Source organism: Cinclus cinclus, chromosome 23, assembly GCF_963662255.1.
Source record: "Cinclus cinclus chromosome 23, bCinCin1.1, whole genome shotgun sequence".
Taxonomy (NCBI): domain Eukaryota; kingdom Metazoa; phylum Chordata; class Aves; order Passeriformes; family Cinclidae; genus Cinclus; species Cinclus cinclus.
In genome coordinates this window covers 4,357,402-4,373,869 of record NC_085068.1, presented here as the reverse complement: position 1 = coordinate 4,373,869, position 16,468 = coordinate 4,357,402, and the positions used below count along the sequence as shown (strand labels likewise).

Sequence of the window (16,468 nt, the reverse complement as noted above, 5' to 3'; positions counted from 1 at the left end):
TTTGACACTGCATCATATTTACTTACTGTCATCATATTTATTATTTTATTGTCAATGGCTCATAACACACTAACGTCAGATGGGTTTTATTCTCACACTACATACACCTGCTAACACACAGCTTCTCTTCACACAGGTATATTTTATTTTAAGCAACTGGAACAAACCAGGATGTCCATTCAAAGAACTGTTCTTTACTAACAGAGCTAAAGATAGGAGCTTGCAGCATGGTACAAGCTTGTGTAAGGTTTGCATACTCCATGTTCCAACTAACAGCTGGAATGAGGTTCTGATGAGCCTTGTTTATCATTGTTAATGGCTGCCCCTGATTCACTAACCATAACCTGATATTAAATACCCTGAAAAGATATTTTCCTAGGTTGTGGCATGAACAGACTCATGGAATCTAAGATGTTTACTATAAGCTTTTTAGGAAGTTAACAACACTGTCCAATCCCCTTTTCCCAGATGGAAATGAGAAGCCACAATAATCATATAGGCTTATGATTCCATGGAATCCATCCTCCAGGTGGAACCAGGTCACCCGAACCCCGTTGTCCTCCAGCCTCTTCTTGTACAACAAGCCATCGTCCCGCAGCACGTCGTACTCGCAGGTCAGGATGAAAGATTCTGGCAGCTGGTGAACTACAGAGTCTTCAGCCAACAGTGGGCACAGGTTGGGTTCACAGAATCTCTTCACTGTCTCATAAACTTCAGCTATAAAATCAGTGGGCCCAAGTGGTTTCACACCTCTGACCTTAAATTCCTCGGGGATGTTGTCTGGACTCACCCACTTCCTATACTTCAGCCTCATGTCTGGAGGAATGTGAGAGCCCTCCAAGACCTCTTGCATGTGGAGTGCATCTCCATTGAGGTACAGCAAAGCAAAGAAAGCAGCACGTTCCCGGAATAGCAGAGGGACTCCCCGGTTTTGTTGGTAGGATGGTAAATTGAAGTCCAGTGCCTGAAGGCCTGGGTAGATGAGGACCTGAGCACGGAGTCTGGGGAGGTCTGACCTGCCTGCCAGGGTCTGGCTCACAGCAGCTGCCAGGTTGCCCCCAGCACTGTCCCCACAGACAGTGACCCGGGCAGGATCCACGCCGTAGTGCTCCAGGTGCTGCAGGAAGTGCAGGGTGGCGTTCAGACAGTCTTCATATGCAGCGGGGTATTTGTGTTCAGGGGCTAAACGGTACCTGGGACACACAGACAAGAAGGAAATGTCAGAAGTGGTAACCAGGAAATGGTCTCATAGGCTGTTCTTCAGCCCTATCATTTTTGGGGTGGGTCTGCCTCTCTGTTAGGATCTTCAGTGCTTCCAAACAGCTGCTCCTCCATTTGAGATTGCAGAAAAACTGCAAATGGTGAGTTCAGTCACAAGGACTCACTGAAGTAGGATTGTCTCTGATTAATGATCTGAACAAGGAATTGTACAGTTTTTAGTGATGTTGAAAACTCTCTCTGTACTCCTCACAAGATTATTTAATAATTATGTGCCTGTGCTTCCTATGTGTAAAATAGGAGCATTTCAATGTGATTATTCTCATTTTCCCATAGTTCCCAATTGCTTGGAGCATCTTATTACATGCCCATATGTTCAGCACAAGGAAGACTTTTTTCACCTAAGTTTTATATTGGCTTTGATAGACTTCCTTAGTGTGCCAAGCATTTCCATTTGTATCTTTTCAGAGTATCTCTGGGCATGAATAGTTAAGGGCTGCGAAATCTCCATTATCACTATTTTTCTCTTTATGTACTTGACTGAATCCCACAGAAATTCCTGTGCCAATAAAGAACATCTCCAACACCAGCACAGCTCTGCTGTGGTCCTGCAGCAGCAATAATCTCCCAGCTACAGAGCAGGGCAGTGTTCACTTACTGCACAGACACAACTACCGAGTCACTCTCCCTGGAGAGGTAGCGACACACCTTTTCATAGGTATCTGCAAAAGAAATATTGTTGTTAGTGCTTCACTACTGCTCTCAGCTTTAAGACAGCCTAAGCAATGTCCATTTCAGAAAGGCTTCACACTTCTTCCCGAATCACATGCTGAAACCACATCTTATTTCAATCTTCTACAAAGGTGAGAATATTCTTTCTACACTACTACAGTTCCACTGGGAAGTATCTTACCAAGGCTCCCGAATACCCAGCCTCCTCCATGAAAGAAGAGGATGCCTCTCCTTGGCCCATCCGAGGTTGCTTTAGGCTGATAAACCCTCACAGGTACTCTGTTAAACTGCAGATCCTGGATAAAGAGCTTTGGATCCAACCCTAGTTTCCGTCCCTGTCGCACGTATCGGCCAAAAGTGATTTGGCTGCAAAGCCCAGTCTTCTCCAAAATCCTTCCCTGTTAAAGGTAAAAGACATTGAGACATCTTTAAAAGTCTGCATTAGCCAGGGTATAAAAATTTTGCATTGTACTTACATCAAAGTAAGTACTTGGGGGAAACTTTAAAGAAACACAGAACTCTGATTTGGAAATGAAACAATTTTCCCAAGTTCTAACATCCTGCAGCCTGTAGAAAAATTTACTTTCACTACTCAAATCCCATGTCATTGTAACATAACATCAGAAATTTTATAGAGATCAGCCAAACTGGTTACCTTGGAATACATATTTTAGTCATCAGCATTGTCCTGCACACATTTATGGCCATTCTTTTATTCATTTATACTTGATAACAACAATGAAATACCATATGTAGAAACAGTTCTTCATTGTTGAAACTAATATTCATGAATTAGACCATAAAACTCAGTGAATTTGCAAAACTAAAGTGCCGAGCTGTGTTGTGCAAGTTAGTTACTGCTTTTTATTTGCACAACAGATCTACTGAGCAAAATGAAGTCTCTTCCTTTCCCCACGGTCTTGCAAGCTACAATATAAACCTGATGTAGTAAGTGAACAAAAAAGAAGCAGTTACCATTCAAACAGTTACCATTCACTGGCTGAACAAGATCCCTCTTTAATGCATAGTGAATATCTCATCACCTGCTAGTGGGGCTCAGTATTGCTGGGCAGCTTTGTCAATAAACTTCATTTAAAGAGGATGTAAATCGTGTGGATGGAAACAAAGTCTGTGTGATGGCAGGGGTAATATCTGTGGCTAAAGGAGTAACAAAACAGAAGATTTTAAGAAATTCAAAGACAGCAAGTATACAGAAGCAGAGCTGAGGAGGGCTCTAATGCCGTTTATGCAACGCTGCCAAAGGGAGTCCAGGGATTAAGTAAAGCAGCCCTAACCGGATTGCGTGCCATAAATGTCAGCCGCGGCAGGAGCAGCTGAAAGGCAGCTTGCCTTGTGCAAGGTGATTTCGCCTGAAGGTGCGGCCAGTTATCAGGCAAAACACCAGCCCAGCCCCGGTTTCGAGGCTGCCATCGAGCCGGTCGCAATCTCCGCTAACACGCCCCAGCACGCTCCTGACCCGGGAACGGGGTTCGCCTGGGACGCGGGCGCCGCTCCCCGCAGCAGCCGGGTCGGGGGGCGCCCGGGGCAGCGTCCGCACCAGGGTGTCCGGGACAGCATCCTCGACCGGGGCATGCTCGGGCCAGCGTTCGTGCCGGCGGCGCCCGGGGCGGCATCCTCGACCGGGGGACATCGGGGGCAGCGTCCGGACCGGGGGGTACCCCCGGACGGAACCCGATCGGGGGGTGCTCCCCGCGTCCCCTCCCCGTGACGCGGAGCCGCCAGCATCCCAAGGGGACAGCGGGGACACGCGGCTCCCGCCCCCGGCTCCCCGCGTTTGTCCAGCCGCTGCCCGTACCCCCGTCCCGGCCCGCGGGTCCCCCCGCACCGCCACTCACCAGCGCGGCGGTGCCGAGCAGCACGGTCAGCACCAGGCGCAGCTTGGCCGGCTGGTTCACCCCGGGCGGGATGTCATAGCCGGGCAGGCCGAGCAGCACCGCGGCCGCCGCCAGCGCCGCCAGGGGCAGGAGCAGCAGCAGCAGCGCGGGCAGCAGCGCCATGGCCCGGCCGCGGCCCTGCGGGGCTCCCCCAGCAGCGCTCGGCAGAGCCGCGGCCCCGTCACGGGCCGAGTGCGGCCGCTCCGCAAAGCCGGCGCAGGGGTCATGGTGCGGGCGGCCGGGGGGAGCCGCGCGGAGCGGCCGGAGGCGCCGGCCGGGTAATCTCGGTTCAAGGAGGCCCGGCGTGACCTGCGCGCGGTACCGGGGAACGGCCGCGCCCGGCGCCGCCTCCCGCCGCCCCGGAGCGGGCACGGCCCCCGCGGCCCGGCCCGCTGCCCGCGGTTCGCTGCCTGCGGAGACAGCGACCGGCTGCCCGTGCTCGGTGAAGGGCTGCCCTTGCGCAGGGAAATCTAAGGGAAGTCAGTGTTTGTTTTTGTGAAAAGTTCTGTCTTCTCAGCCTTGTAGGATTTTTCTCCTGTTTTTTTTTGTTTGTTTGTTTGTTTGTTTGTTTTTTCCCCTGGGGGTTTCCTTAGGAAGAGGAGCAATAGCATAAACTAAAATGCAAGTTTCACCTCAACATGCAGAAGAACTTCTTTACGTTCAGGGTGACAAGAGCGCTGGGACAGTGCCCACGGAGGGTGTGGAGTTCCTCTCTCTGGAGACATTCCAAGCAAACCTGGTGTGTTCCTGAGTCACCTGCTCCAGGTGACCCTGCCTTGGTGGGGGATTGCACTGGATGATCTCCAGAGATCACTCCCAACCCTAGCAATTTTGTGATTTCCATGTCCTCAGTCTGGCCGTTCTGAGTGTGCTCACTGCTGTTCTTCCTTGCTTTCATCAGCAGGGTGCAATGAAGCGTCAGGGAAAACACTGTCTCATCCTGTAAATTTAACTCGAGCCATGGGGAAAGCACAAATTGACCGATTCTAGCACAGAACCACAGCACAGACTCTGCAAAAGTTAATACTGGGGGAGACCCTTTGGAAGAACATGAAAACATTTTGCTTCATATTTCCTCTTTAAGGGTGTACCTTTCAGGTAAATGCAGACCAAGAGCGAAATTCACTGATCCTGCCTGCCTTTTCTAAAGCCTGATGTCAGCATTTCCTCTCAACACTATATCCTGCCCTTGGTGGGCATAGTGGAGACTTTCCAAAATTAAAAGGAATTTTGTAGAGCTACAATTATTTTAAAATCAGAGCAGCCCTTACTTGCCTCCAGCTAGGTGTCCCACATCAACTCTGGCCTTGCACTGCTATTTTTGCAGCCACGGAATCTCAATCTCCTCAGTGACATCTTGATCTTTGCCTGTTTGTCCAGAGTTTTCCCTCCATCTCACTAGCTACCTAGCTTATACTTCTTAGCTAAATTAAGTCAAGCTTTGGAGCTTATCAAATAGACATCACAAATAACCTGCCAGTAGTGAACAACATTTAATCCAAATCATTCCACATAGATTATTTGTACAGAAGTAAATACTTTAGTAATTAAAGACCAGGAACCAATCCAATGCCAATTTTTGAAAAAAAAAAACACAACACACAGAAAAATTGTAAATATTGAATTGTCAGGAGTCTCACGAGGAAAAGATGTGTTAATTTGAAGTTCATGGATATCAGAATTAGTATTTTATACATCAAAAGGTGTCACATTCTTGCTGACCTGCACTACCTGAGGTGTGAGAGCCTAAGCAGAGACAGTAGTGAGAGAAGCTTACCGAGAAGTATACCGAGGGAGACTTCTTTTTACAGGCCTTTTATAAATGCAACAACTCTGTCCAGTCCCCTTTTCCCAGATGGAAATGACAAACTACAATAATCGAACAGGTTCACGATTCCATGGAATCCATCCTCGAGGTGGAACCAGGTCACTGGAACCCCGTTGTCCTCCAGCCTCTTCTTGTACAACAAGCCATCGTCCCGCAGCACGTCGTACTCGCAGGTCAGGATGAAAGATTCTGGCAGCTGCTGAATAACTGTGTCTTCAGCCAGCAGTGGGCACAGCGTGGGCTCACAGAATCTCTTCACTGTCTCAAATACTTCAGGCTTGAATTCACAGGGCTTATGCAGTTCGTAGCCTCTGACCTTAAATTTCTCGGGGATGTTGTCTGGACTCACCCACTTCCTATACTTCAGCCTCATGTCTGGAGGAATATGAGCGCCCTCCAAGACTTCTTCCAGATTTGATGTGTCCCCTTGGAAGTACTGCAAAGAATAGTAAACAGCACGTTCCCGGAATAGCAGAGGGACTCCCCGGTTTTGTTGGTAGGATGGTAAATTGAAGTCCAGTGCCTGAAGGCCTGGGTAGATGAGGATCTGAGCACGGAGTCTGGGGAGGTCTGACCTGCCTGCCAGGGTCTGGCTCACAGCAGCTGCCAGGTTGCCCCCAGCACTGTCCCCACAGACAGTGACCCGGGCAGGATCCACGCCGTAGTGCTCCAGGTGCTGCAGGAAGTGCAGGGTGGCGTTCAGACAGTCTTCATATGCAGCAGGGTATTTGTGTTCAGGGGCTAAACGGTACCTGGGACACACAGACAGAGATGGCAAAAGTAACAGAAGGAAATATCGTAAGTCTAAATACAAAAATTCTACATCATCCTGGTTTTTCCTGTGTTGGAATAATTTTTCCCTCAGAAAAAAGAATCATGAAGGTATTTTTATCTGCTAAATAGGTATGTGTGCAGTGAGTCACCACATAAAAATGATAGCCATAGGATGGGGTTGCAAGGACAGAGCGTAGTCGAGATTTTCTGAGAGCAGCCCTGATCACAAATTAAGTGATGTAACTTCATTGTTTTCTTCTGGTGTAGACAGCATCTGGCCTGTGGATTAGGTAATTTAATCAATCTGCAACTCACCTTTACTTAGGATATTTCATTTTATAATTATTTTTTATTTATTTAAATAACTGGGATAGTTTTCAGTATTACTGGTATTAGTAGTATTAGTTAGTAGTGTTATTACTTACTAGCATTTGGTTCTTGTTGTTAGAAAGTTCACAAGGTAATTATACCTATTTAAACTTATCACTGAATTGTCACCTTCCAAGTCAGTCTCTTAGTTATTTCTCAACACGTTGGAACGCTCTTCTGGAAAGCGTTCCCTGGTTTTGTGTGGTGCCAGCATAGCTCTATGTTGGGGGACACATGGACCTTACTGTGGGCTGTGTCTGCACTGTTAGCTGATGGAGCAGGGAGAGAAATTAAAGCAAACCCCTTGAAATTCTGTCTGGACACCCGGGATTGTGGGAAAATCATCGAAAATGCTGAGTTGGAAGGGACCCATAAGGATCTTGGAGTGCAGCTCCTAAAGAGGAGCATTCCCACCAGCTGCACATCCCTGCAGCACTGAGAAGCAAAAAGGCTTGTCTGGGGCAGCTGGCTGTGACTCACCCCACGGACAGCACCAGCGAGCCGCTCTCCTTGGCAATGTACTGGCAGATCCTTTCATGGGAATCTGAAACACATCGAAGGATATTTTGCTGCCCACAAATGGTCTGGCTCCCCTCACCCCTCTCCCCTCTCCCCTCTCCCCCTGCCCGCCACCTCCCTTGGCAGCGCTGGGTGGGAAAGCCCAGCCACAGTTCTGCCTTCCAGCTGTTGGAAATTATATAACTTTTCTAATTAACTTTTAATTAATTGTTTTAATTAATAATAAACAGTATATTAATGGTAAATAGTGTGCTAGTCTTCAATCACTTTTAGGCAGCATGTAGCTAACTTTCTTTACACAGACTGTTATTGTTGACTTGATTGGGAAAATCACTGAAACTTCTGAAAGTTTTAGAACTGAAAGTTCTAAAAGTTTTGCCAAACTAACCATGATATGATTCAAAGAACAAGGCCTGGGAGAGGGTGTGTATTGTTGAAACTGGATACAAGAAGGACAGAATGTACGGACTACAAGGACATACTGTAGAAACCAGAATATAAAGAAGCAGCTAACAAAAGGCTCAGTATATGTATGTCGGAAAGTCCCTACCAGAGGAAAAATATACTAAAAAATACTTAGGAGGATAGAATACCAATTTATGAAAGAGAATTAATTAATTTAGAACCAATGGGCATTAATTTGTTGGCTAAAAGTATATAAACTGGTGAAAAAGTTTTGTATCAGCGTCTACGCGGAGGCCGGAATTCTGTCGGCCACACACACACAGTGTGTAAAGCCAGGCCTGGCTGACACTGCCGGGCCAGAGCCGGGGTTCGGGTTTGGGTTTGGGTTCGGGTTTGGGTTTGGGTTCGGGTATGGGTTCAGGTATGGGTTTGGGTTTGGGTATGGGTTTGGGTTTGGGTTTGGGTATGGGTTTGGGTATGGGTATGGGTTTGGGTTTGGGTTCGGGTATGGGTTCAGGTTCAGGTTTGGGTATGGGTATGAGTTTGGGTTTGGGTTTGGGTATAGGTTTGAGTATGGGTTTGGGTTCAGGTATGGGTTCAGGTTTGGGTTTGGGTATGGGTTGGGGTTTGGATATGGGTTTGGGTATGGGTTCGGGTATGGGTTCGGGTTGGGTATGGGTATGAGTTTGGGTTCGGGTTTGGGTATAGGTTTGGGTATGGGTTTGGGTTCGGGTATGGGTTCGGGTGTGGGTTCAGGTTCGGGTATGGGTTGGGGTTTGGATATGGGTTTGGGTATGGGTTTGGGTTCGGGTATGGGTTCAGGTATGGGTTTGGATATGGGTATGGGTTTGGGTTCAGGTTTGGGTATGGGTTGGGGTTTGGATATGGGTTTGGGTATGGGTTCGAGTATGGGTTTGGGTATGGGTTCAGGTATGGGTTTGGGTTTGGGTTTGGGTATGGGTATGGGTTTGGGTTCAGGTTCAGGTATGGGTATGGGTTTGGATATGGGTTTGGGTATGGGTTTGGGTTCGGGTATGGGTTCGGGTATGGGTTTGGATATGGGTTTGGGTTCGGGTTCGGGTATGGGTTCGGGTATGGGTTCGGGTATGGGTTCGGGTTCGGGTATGGGTTCAGTTATGGGTATGGTTTTGGGTTCGGGTTCGGGTATGGGTTCGGGTTCGGGTATGGGTTCAGTTATGGGTTTGGGTGTGGGTATGGTTTTGGGTCCGGGTTCGGGTATGGGTTCGGATATGGTTTCGGGTATGGGTTCAGGTTCGGGTCCGGGTCCGGGTCCGGGTCCGGGTCCAGGCCGTACCGAGGCCGCAGTAGATCCAGCCCCCGCCGTGGAACAGCAGCACAGCGGCTCGCGGGGCGCCGCGGGGCCGGTACAGCCGCACGGGAACCCGCCCGAGCCGCGCGTCCTCCTGCCGCACCCCCGGCGCCGGGCCCGGCCTCCAGCCCGAGAACACGAGGCGCCTGACGGCCAGGCTGCTGCACAGCTCCATCTTCTCAAAAACCCTGCCCTGTTGGGAACAGGGAGGACAGGCGGGGTGAGCTGAGGGGGCACCCGGTGAGGGGGAGCCGCGTGAGGGAGAAGTGCGTGAGGAGCGGCTGGGGAGGGGCACATGGTGAGGGGGCACCTCAAAAAGGGCAAATGGTGAGGGGGGAATGGTGAGGGGGGAATGGTGAGGGGGGAATGGTGAGGGGTAACTGGAGAAGGGCAGATGTTGAGGGGCAAATGGTGAGGGGGCACCCCAAGAAGGGCAAATGGTGAGGGGGAAATGGTGAGGGGCACCAGGAGAAGGGCACTTGGTGAGGGACACTCATTAAAGCAGCACCTGGTGAGGGACAATTGGTGACAGGGCTCCTGGTGAGTGAAGGGCAGTTGGTGAAGGGGCAGCTGGTGAGGGAGGCTTTGACAGTGCTCCCAAGTGTCCCTCATCCCTCCAAGGTTTCTGGGGTTTCTGGGTGTTTTCCCTTCCTGAAAAGCATCCAGTTTCCTATTGCTGGTACTTCCATTACCTAGCTTTCCATGTTACTGGAAGGCGCCAAGAATGGCCTAAAAACATCACGTGTGCTTAGCTAACATGGAAATCAAAGCAATCTCACCTTTTATAAATATTTAAATTTAATTTGGGATGCTCAGCTGATAAAGCTTGGGCTCTTATGGCTGACTTAAGCCTTATTTAATAAGGAAAATGTGAGGTCTAACAGACATGATTTTTCAAAAACTGTCCTCTCGAAGTCAACCCCCGGAAGAGAAAAGCTATCTTTTAAGCCTTGATGGAGCTGGCAGGATTCTGGTATTTACACATCCAACAAAATTAACATCTAACAAGGTTTCTGGCACAAGCCATAGCAGAGTTACTCACCAGAGTAGATGCAACAATCAAAACAGCAACAATAAGTCGAAGTTTTCCAGGATTGCTCACTCCAGGAGGGATGCTGCAATTGGCATATTCAGTTTGAATTGTTCTTATGATTGCTGATACGAATGAAGCAACAAAAATCACCAGCAGTATCACTGGCAGTAGATAAAAGAATGCCATTTCTTGTATCCAGGGCTGATGTGTCTTCACACCTTTCTGTGATTTGGCTTTTTCAGGTAACAGTAAGGCCTGGAGAAGTCCCAGCTGCAAGAGATCTCTCCTGTGTTGCTCACTTTAAAGTCCTTGGAAATGTTGTGCAATGTGCCAGCAGTTATCACATTGGAGAAGAGTCAATGTGTTTTAATTTCCTGTTTATCTTTATGGTAATTGTGGGACTGATAAAAGGTCTGGTATTGAATACAGAATTCCGGGATTGTGGATGATCACAGTGAGTGCTCAGAGACTGAGTTGAGTCTTGAATGAAGTTCTAGTCTATGACAGAGAGCCAGTGAATGTGGAGATTAAATTATCCCTTGCAACTGATCTGCAGCCACAACATTCACTTCCTGCATTGTGGGTGTGCTGTACTTAGTTTGGAATACAAACCTTTAACAAGGACATTTAGAAAAGAAAATGGAAACAAGAGAGGGGTGGGGGCAAAAAGTAAGTAACGAGCTCTGCAAAAGTAAATGCCTCAGTCCTGTTTTGTTAGATTATTTGAGGCTTGAAGCAACCTGGGCTAGACCAGGTGTCCCTGCCCACGGCAGGGCATTGGAATTAGATGAGCTTTAATGTTCCTTCCAACCCAAACAATTCTGTCATTCTAGGACTCTATTCAAGAACAAGAATAAGTTCTTCAATGTACCTGTATGTTTGATAAACATAAGAAAATATGTAAAGCATTTTCCCCGTTGTAATTTAAACAAAGCTGTCAATAGAGTATTTCTGTTGCGAAGAATTGCAGTTCTAAAAGTCAAGTTAACTAATGTGACTTCATTTTTTTTAATGTAAAACACTGATTACCTAGCCCACAGACACCTTCAAACTGGGAGTCTTAAACTCAGGTGCTATGTGTAGCAGTGAGTACAGACTATGCAATGTAGCACTGTAGTGTCAGTGTCTTTCTCCTTTGCCAAAACACACACTTCTAGGAAGAATGAAATCTTCGACTGTAATTGAATAAAATAGGTCAGACCAGATGTTGGCTTAAAATTTTACTGCATCTTTTATATGTACTGAGAAAGCAGCACTTGTACTGGACAAGTGTCTAGTCCAAACAGATTAAAATAGGCAGACTGTGCATGGTCTACTTCAAACAGCACTATAAGAAAGTATTCTTGAAATGTCTTTTATGGTGATCACATAATTGCTTATTAACAAATTGTCCTATATGATTTTTTTATATGGAATTTAGAAGCATAAAAGACCACAGAAATTTGGCAGTTTTTACAGAGACAAAGAAAAATGTTGCTATAAGCTTCTTAGAAAATTCACAATATTTTCAAGGCCCCTTTTCCCAGATGGAAATGACAACCAGTCATTATTAAACGAGGTTATGATTCCATGGAATCCGTCCTCGAGGTGGAACCAGGTCACTGGAACCCCGTTGTCCTCCAGCCTCTTCTTGTACAACAAGCCATCGTCCCGCAGCACGTCGTACTCGCAGGTCAGGATGAAAGATTCTGGCAGCTGCTGAATAACTGTGTCTTCAGCCAGCAGTGGGCACAGCGTGGGCTCACAGAATCTCTTCACTGTCTCATAAACTTCAGTTGTACACTCAAGTAGCACATGTGGTTTATAGCCTCTGACCTTGAATTCCTTGGGGATATTGTCTGGACTCACCCACTTCCTATATTTTAATTTAATATCTACAGGAATATGGGAACCTTCCAATACTTCTTCCAGTTTTGTTGCATTTCCATTTAGATACTGCAGCATGTAGAAAGCAGCACGTTCCCGGAATAGCAGAGGGACTCCCCGGTTTTGTTGGTAGGATGGTAAATTGAAGTCCAGTGCCTGAAGGCCTGGGTAGATGAGGATCTGAGCACGGAGTCTGGGGAGGTCTGACCTGCCTGCCAGGGTCTGGCTCACAGCAGCTGCCAGGTTGCCCCCAGCACTGTCCCCACAGACAGTGACCCGGGCAGGATCCACGCCGTAGTGCTCCAGGTGCTGCAGGAAGTGCAGGGTGGCGTTCAGACAGTCTTCATATGCAGCAGGGTATTTGTGTTCAGGGGCTAAACGGTACCTGGGACACACAGACAAGTGTGTGAGAAGGAAATGACAGTTTTAATTGTATTGCTAAAGTCCTAGTCCCTGCAACCAGGAATACCCTGATTTCTGCAGCATTTTCGTTGTTTCCATAGGATTACCGTCAATAAAATGGTAGTGCAGATTATTTTGTTATGATGTCATCTCTTTATGATGTCCCTTAGGTCTTTAACAACACAGGAGTACCCAGCTGCCAACTATATGTAGGTTTTATTGATAATCATTTAGTTACTTTCTGCTTCAGTTTTTCATGGGTTGGACACAAATGATAAGGCTTCTGGTTTATATCTTTGTTACATAGAGTTATGTTGTATATCCTCGTAATCCAAACCATTATGCCTGTACTTTGATAATGTATTAGCTTGTCATTCACACTGTGCTTCTCTAAGCATCAAGCAGGCTTTCCTTGAATTAGTGTTAAGGAGATCATATAGCTTATCTGTTTGCAAGCAGTTTTGAGTTTGGAATTTGAAAATATTGATTCCAAACATTATTTTCCAACTAGATATCCCCAAGTGTAGTTTGTGATGTAATCAGACAGTGAAAACAGCCCCAGTGAGTCTTCAGTGTCTCCAAGCAACAGCAGAATGAAGTTGTAAATCACACACTCGAGAAATTCCACGGGGACATTTCTCTGAGGAAGATTGTTGCTATGACTGTGGGGACAGGAGGTGATATTTACACTGTGGGAAATAATGTCTCAAAATCAGCATGAGCAAAGACTCACCCCACAGATACAACCACAGATTCACTTTCTCTGGCAATAAACCGGCACAGCTCTTCGTGGGTTTCTGAAAGAGATTTGGTGGGGTTTGGGTTTTAGTTGGGGTGCCTTTTCTCTCCAGAGATGCTATCTATCAGAGAAGGCAAAGAATTGCAAGAAGGAAATGCTCTCTGCTTTTCTGTGCTGCATCCTACACAGCTCTTCAGTTCTTTTGTACCTCCTCATCTTCCTATTTCAGTATTTTCCCCCTTATGTCCTGTAAGAAAAATAATTTGATCCACTTCAGATGCCTTCTTCAGCAAGAATAACAAGATTGAACCTGTGGTTATACTCAAAATTTGCAACTGCTATGGATCAAGAAGCAACCAACTTTACTATTTATGAACTATGTATTTCTTTAACTGAACTATTTCTGTTAGATATCTTACCAAGACTTCCAAATACCCATCCTCCTCCATGAAAAAACATAACTCCTCTCCTTTGGCTGGCAGATGGAGCCTTAGGCTGGTAAATCCTTACAGGCACTTTCTCAAACCACAGATCCTTGATGAAGAGCTTCGGGTCCTCCCCCAGAGTCCTTCTTCCTTGCATGTGCCTCACAAAGCTCACCTGAGTGCAGATGCCAATGTTTTCCAAAATCTTTCCCTGTTCAAAGGCAAAGAGAACAGAGAGGTCACTTGAGAGATCCTCTGTTTTCCAAAGGAAAGGAACTGCCTGGACAGTAAACTCAGGGTGCCTAAGTCATGTATTTTCAGAGCAGTAATAAACTAAGAGAGTAGTTGTACAGGTATAGGAGACAACTAAACAAGTAACAGCAGCATCAGGAGAGGTTATGAGAGAGTTACATGAACCAAAGAACAGAGCCTCAAACAATGCAACATTAACAGACTGGTGAAATCGATCCCTCTGCTTCCTCAGCGGGTCCTTTACCTAACATTAAAGCAGGTTTGGTTTTCACTGGTTATTCTATCCTTCCCCACAGAAGATGTGAAAACATAGGGAAAGATGATCATTCTGGTGCTGGTTTTCATGGTACAGACACTTGCCCAAGCTAGAATTGACTAAGTTAGGAGTATGTTTGATCACTGCTTTTTGACCCATCTCCTAAATCTCACTGATGTGGGCCATGCACTGACAAGAAGATCCTGACTTATTTAGTAGGAATGAACTTTTGTTCATTCTTTGTGTCAAAGGGATATTCCTGCCAGACACCAGAAAATTAGTACAAATCAGAGCTAGTGCCCCAGCATAACTTGGCATAAATAAAAGAAATGGCGTAGCCTCTGTTTTGAAATGCATTGTTCAGCCATGCCAGTCAGCACTTCAATCCTTAGGAATATCTGGATGAAGTTCATAATACTCAGGATTCTCTTATGAATATTTCTTATTAGACAGCCATATTTGCATGGATTGTCAGTAGTGTCCTGACTCTCAATATATTTGTCTACAAAAGGCCTTTTTTGAAGTCATTTCAGATATTTATAATATTCTTCATACCTGATCTTGAGGAAAGATTTCTTGAAGAAATTAAGACGTTTTGCAATATACTGATTTTAATTCTTTACAGAAACTAGTGTTAGTGTCTCCAGTTGTATACAAACATGGTTAAATGATTTATTCTTTTGTATTTGCTATTTTCCAAGCAGGAATGGAACAATACCAAGAATATTTTAACTTCTGCATTCAACTTGTTTGTTTTCTTTCACCTTGTGTTGTTTACATAGCAGTATGCAATGCTGGTTTATGGTGGGCAGTGAATTGATGATTAAAAGAGAACTGGCTTTTCCAGCTGCTTAAGTGATGTAATCTCTTTCTAATTACAACTTCTGTGCAGCCAAAGTATGAGAATATATATCTAGAACTCTTTACTATGGTTGACCATAATCTAGAATATTTCTCAGAGAGAATTTTTTTCTTTGTTTTCCTTTTTACATTTTAAATAGCTTGTATCTCTTTGCAGATATTCCATTAAATTAATAAATATATGTACAACCTCCTTTATCTCCTGTCTAATGCCATGTCTCATCAGAGCATCTCTACACCTATCATTACATAGAAATACCCGTGGCTCAGTGAGCTCCTCAGTTAGCAGAGCTCACCAGATGTTGAGTACTGCTCCTGGGGACTGATTACCTTCCCACACTCTTACATGCTGCTTCACCTGGAGAAGCTGGGCTGGCCAGAGCCTCTCATTCCCATTAGACAATCCTACTTAGTTGCTGCAGGAGTTGCATAAATGTGCTTTGGGCAGAAGAATTCATTCAGTTCCTCATGGGCAACATTCCCTAATTTTGTCACTTGTGTGACAGAAACTCTCCCTTCCCAAGGCCAATTCTGAAATGTTCAGCTTCTCACTTTATATTCAAACTAAATACAGAATTCTCATCCCCATGCTCGAGAAAAGCTTGAAAGCACGGCCCCGAAACATCTGGTATAGTCTGAATCAAGAATGGAAATACAAATGATCCAACATGGATAAACATTATAAATCAAATCATTGCTAGATCAGCTTGAGTCAGGGCAGAAGACACTCAGACTTTCACACACTCGTGTTAAGGCAGTATTTAGGTACTGCCTAATTTAGGTACTGCAGGACTGGGATAGAGCAGTGCAGTGGCAGAAGTCTGGCAAAAATTTCTTTAGCAGCACTCAGCTCAATAAAGCAATCAGCATGACATCAATGCCCTGCTCTCATCTCTGGAACATAATTCCATGCAGGGCTCTAGCACAGTAGTAAGTTTAAAATCTACAGGTTCGCTGTTCTTCCCCCAGAAATCACGCCAGGTTCACTTACCACCACAGCTGTGCAAATTACAATTACATGAACGATTCGAAGCTTTGCAGACTGATTCACTCCAGGAGGAATTTCTGAGTTGGAAAAATCAAAATTAATTGCCCCTATGACCAACAATATAAATCCAGCAAGAAAAACAGCTAAGAATAGCACCAGCACGGTGAGTACAGCTGCCATGTTGCTGAACTGCAGTGATCTGACTTGTCTTTGATTTGACTTTCCAATATATATTTGTCTTGTTACTTCCTGATTCTTTGTTAATCTTCCTGTTCTTTGTTTGCTCCAGTAAAAAACTCTCTCCTCCATTTTACAAATACATTAGCAGGCCTCTTTCCCACTTTCTTTCCCCCCCATTCCTATTATCTCACGAAAGATAAGTTGGTCAAAGTCCTTGATTTGTTAACAGATCTATGCCAGAAGCATTTTGGAATTTTTGCAAGAAACCAGTGCTTAGCTGGAGGAAGAGTGTTGTGAATGAACTGCATTAGTATTAAATTAGTTGGAGGTAGAAAATGGACAGAGGGCATTGGTGTGCTTTGAGTCTGTGGATCTGTAAAACACCAATCTTTCCTC

At 45.8% G+C, this 16,468-nt stretch overlaps 3 protein-coding genes across 3 annotated transcripts; all 3 read right to left on the bottom strand.

Annotated features, from left to right (window-relative positions):
* Positions 1-418: 418 nt before the first annotated feature.
* On the bottom strand, positions 419-4,684 carry LOC134052930 (arylacetamide deacetylase-like 4). Its single transcript, XM_062507685.1, has 4 exons — positions 3,807-4,684; positions 2,132-2,348; positions 1,877-1,940; positions 419-1,193 (listed from the first exon to the last, which is right to left on the bottom strand). The coding sequence occupies exons 1-4, from the start codon at positions 3,966-3,968 to the stop codon at positions 419-421; spliced, it is 1,218 nt and encodes a 405-aa protein (XP_062363669.1). The 5' UTR covers positions 3,969-4,684.
* An 855-nt stretch (positions 4,685-5,539) lies between these two features.
* LOC134052944 (arylacetamide deacetylase-like 4) lies at positions 5,540-9,257 on the bottom strand. Its single transcript, XM_062507704.1, has 3 exons — positions 9,056-9,257; positions 7,297-7,360; positions 5,540-6,425 (listed from the first exon to the last, which is right to left on the bottom strand). Exons 1-3 carry the CDS (start codon positions 9,243-9,245, stop codon positions 5,651-5,653), a joined length of 1,029 nt encoding a protein of 342 aa, XP_062363688.1. The 5' UTR covers positions 9,246-9,257; the 3' UTR covers positions 5,540-5,650.
* A 2,322-nt stretch (positions 9,258-11,579) lies between these two features.
* LOC134052942 (arylacetamide deacetylase-like 4) lies at positions 11,580-16,072 on the bottom strand. The gene is made up of 4 exons (XM_062507702.1): positions 15,896-16,072; positions 13,530-13,746; positions 13,105-13,168; positions 11,580-12,354 (listed from the first exon to the last, which is right to left on the bottom strand). Exons 1-4 carry the CDS (start codon positions 16,070-16,072, stop codon positions 11,580-11,582), a joined length of 1,233 nt encoding a protein of 410 aa, XP_062363686.1.
* Between the last annotated feature and the right edge of the window lie 396 nt (positions 16,073-16,468).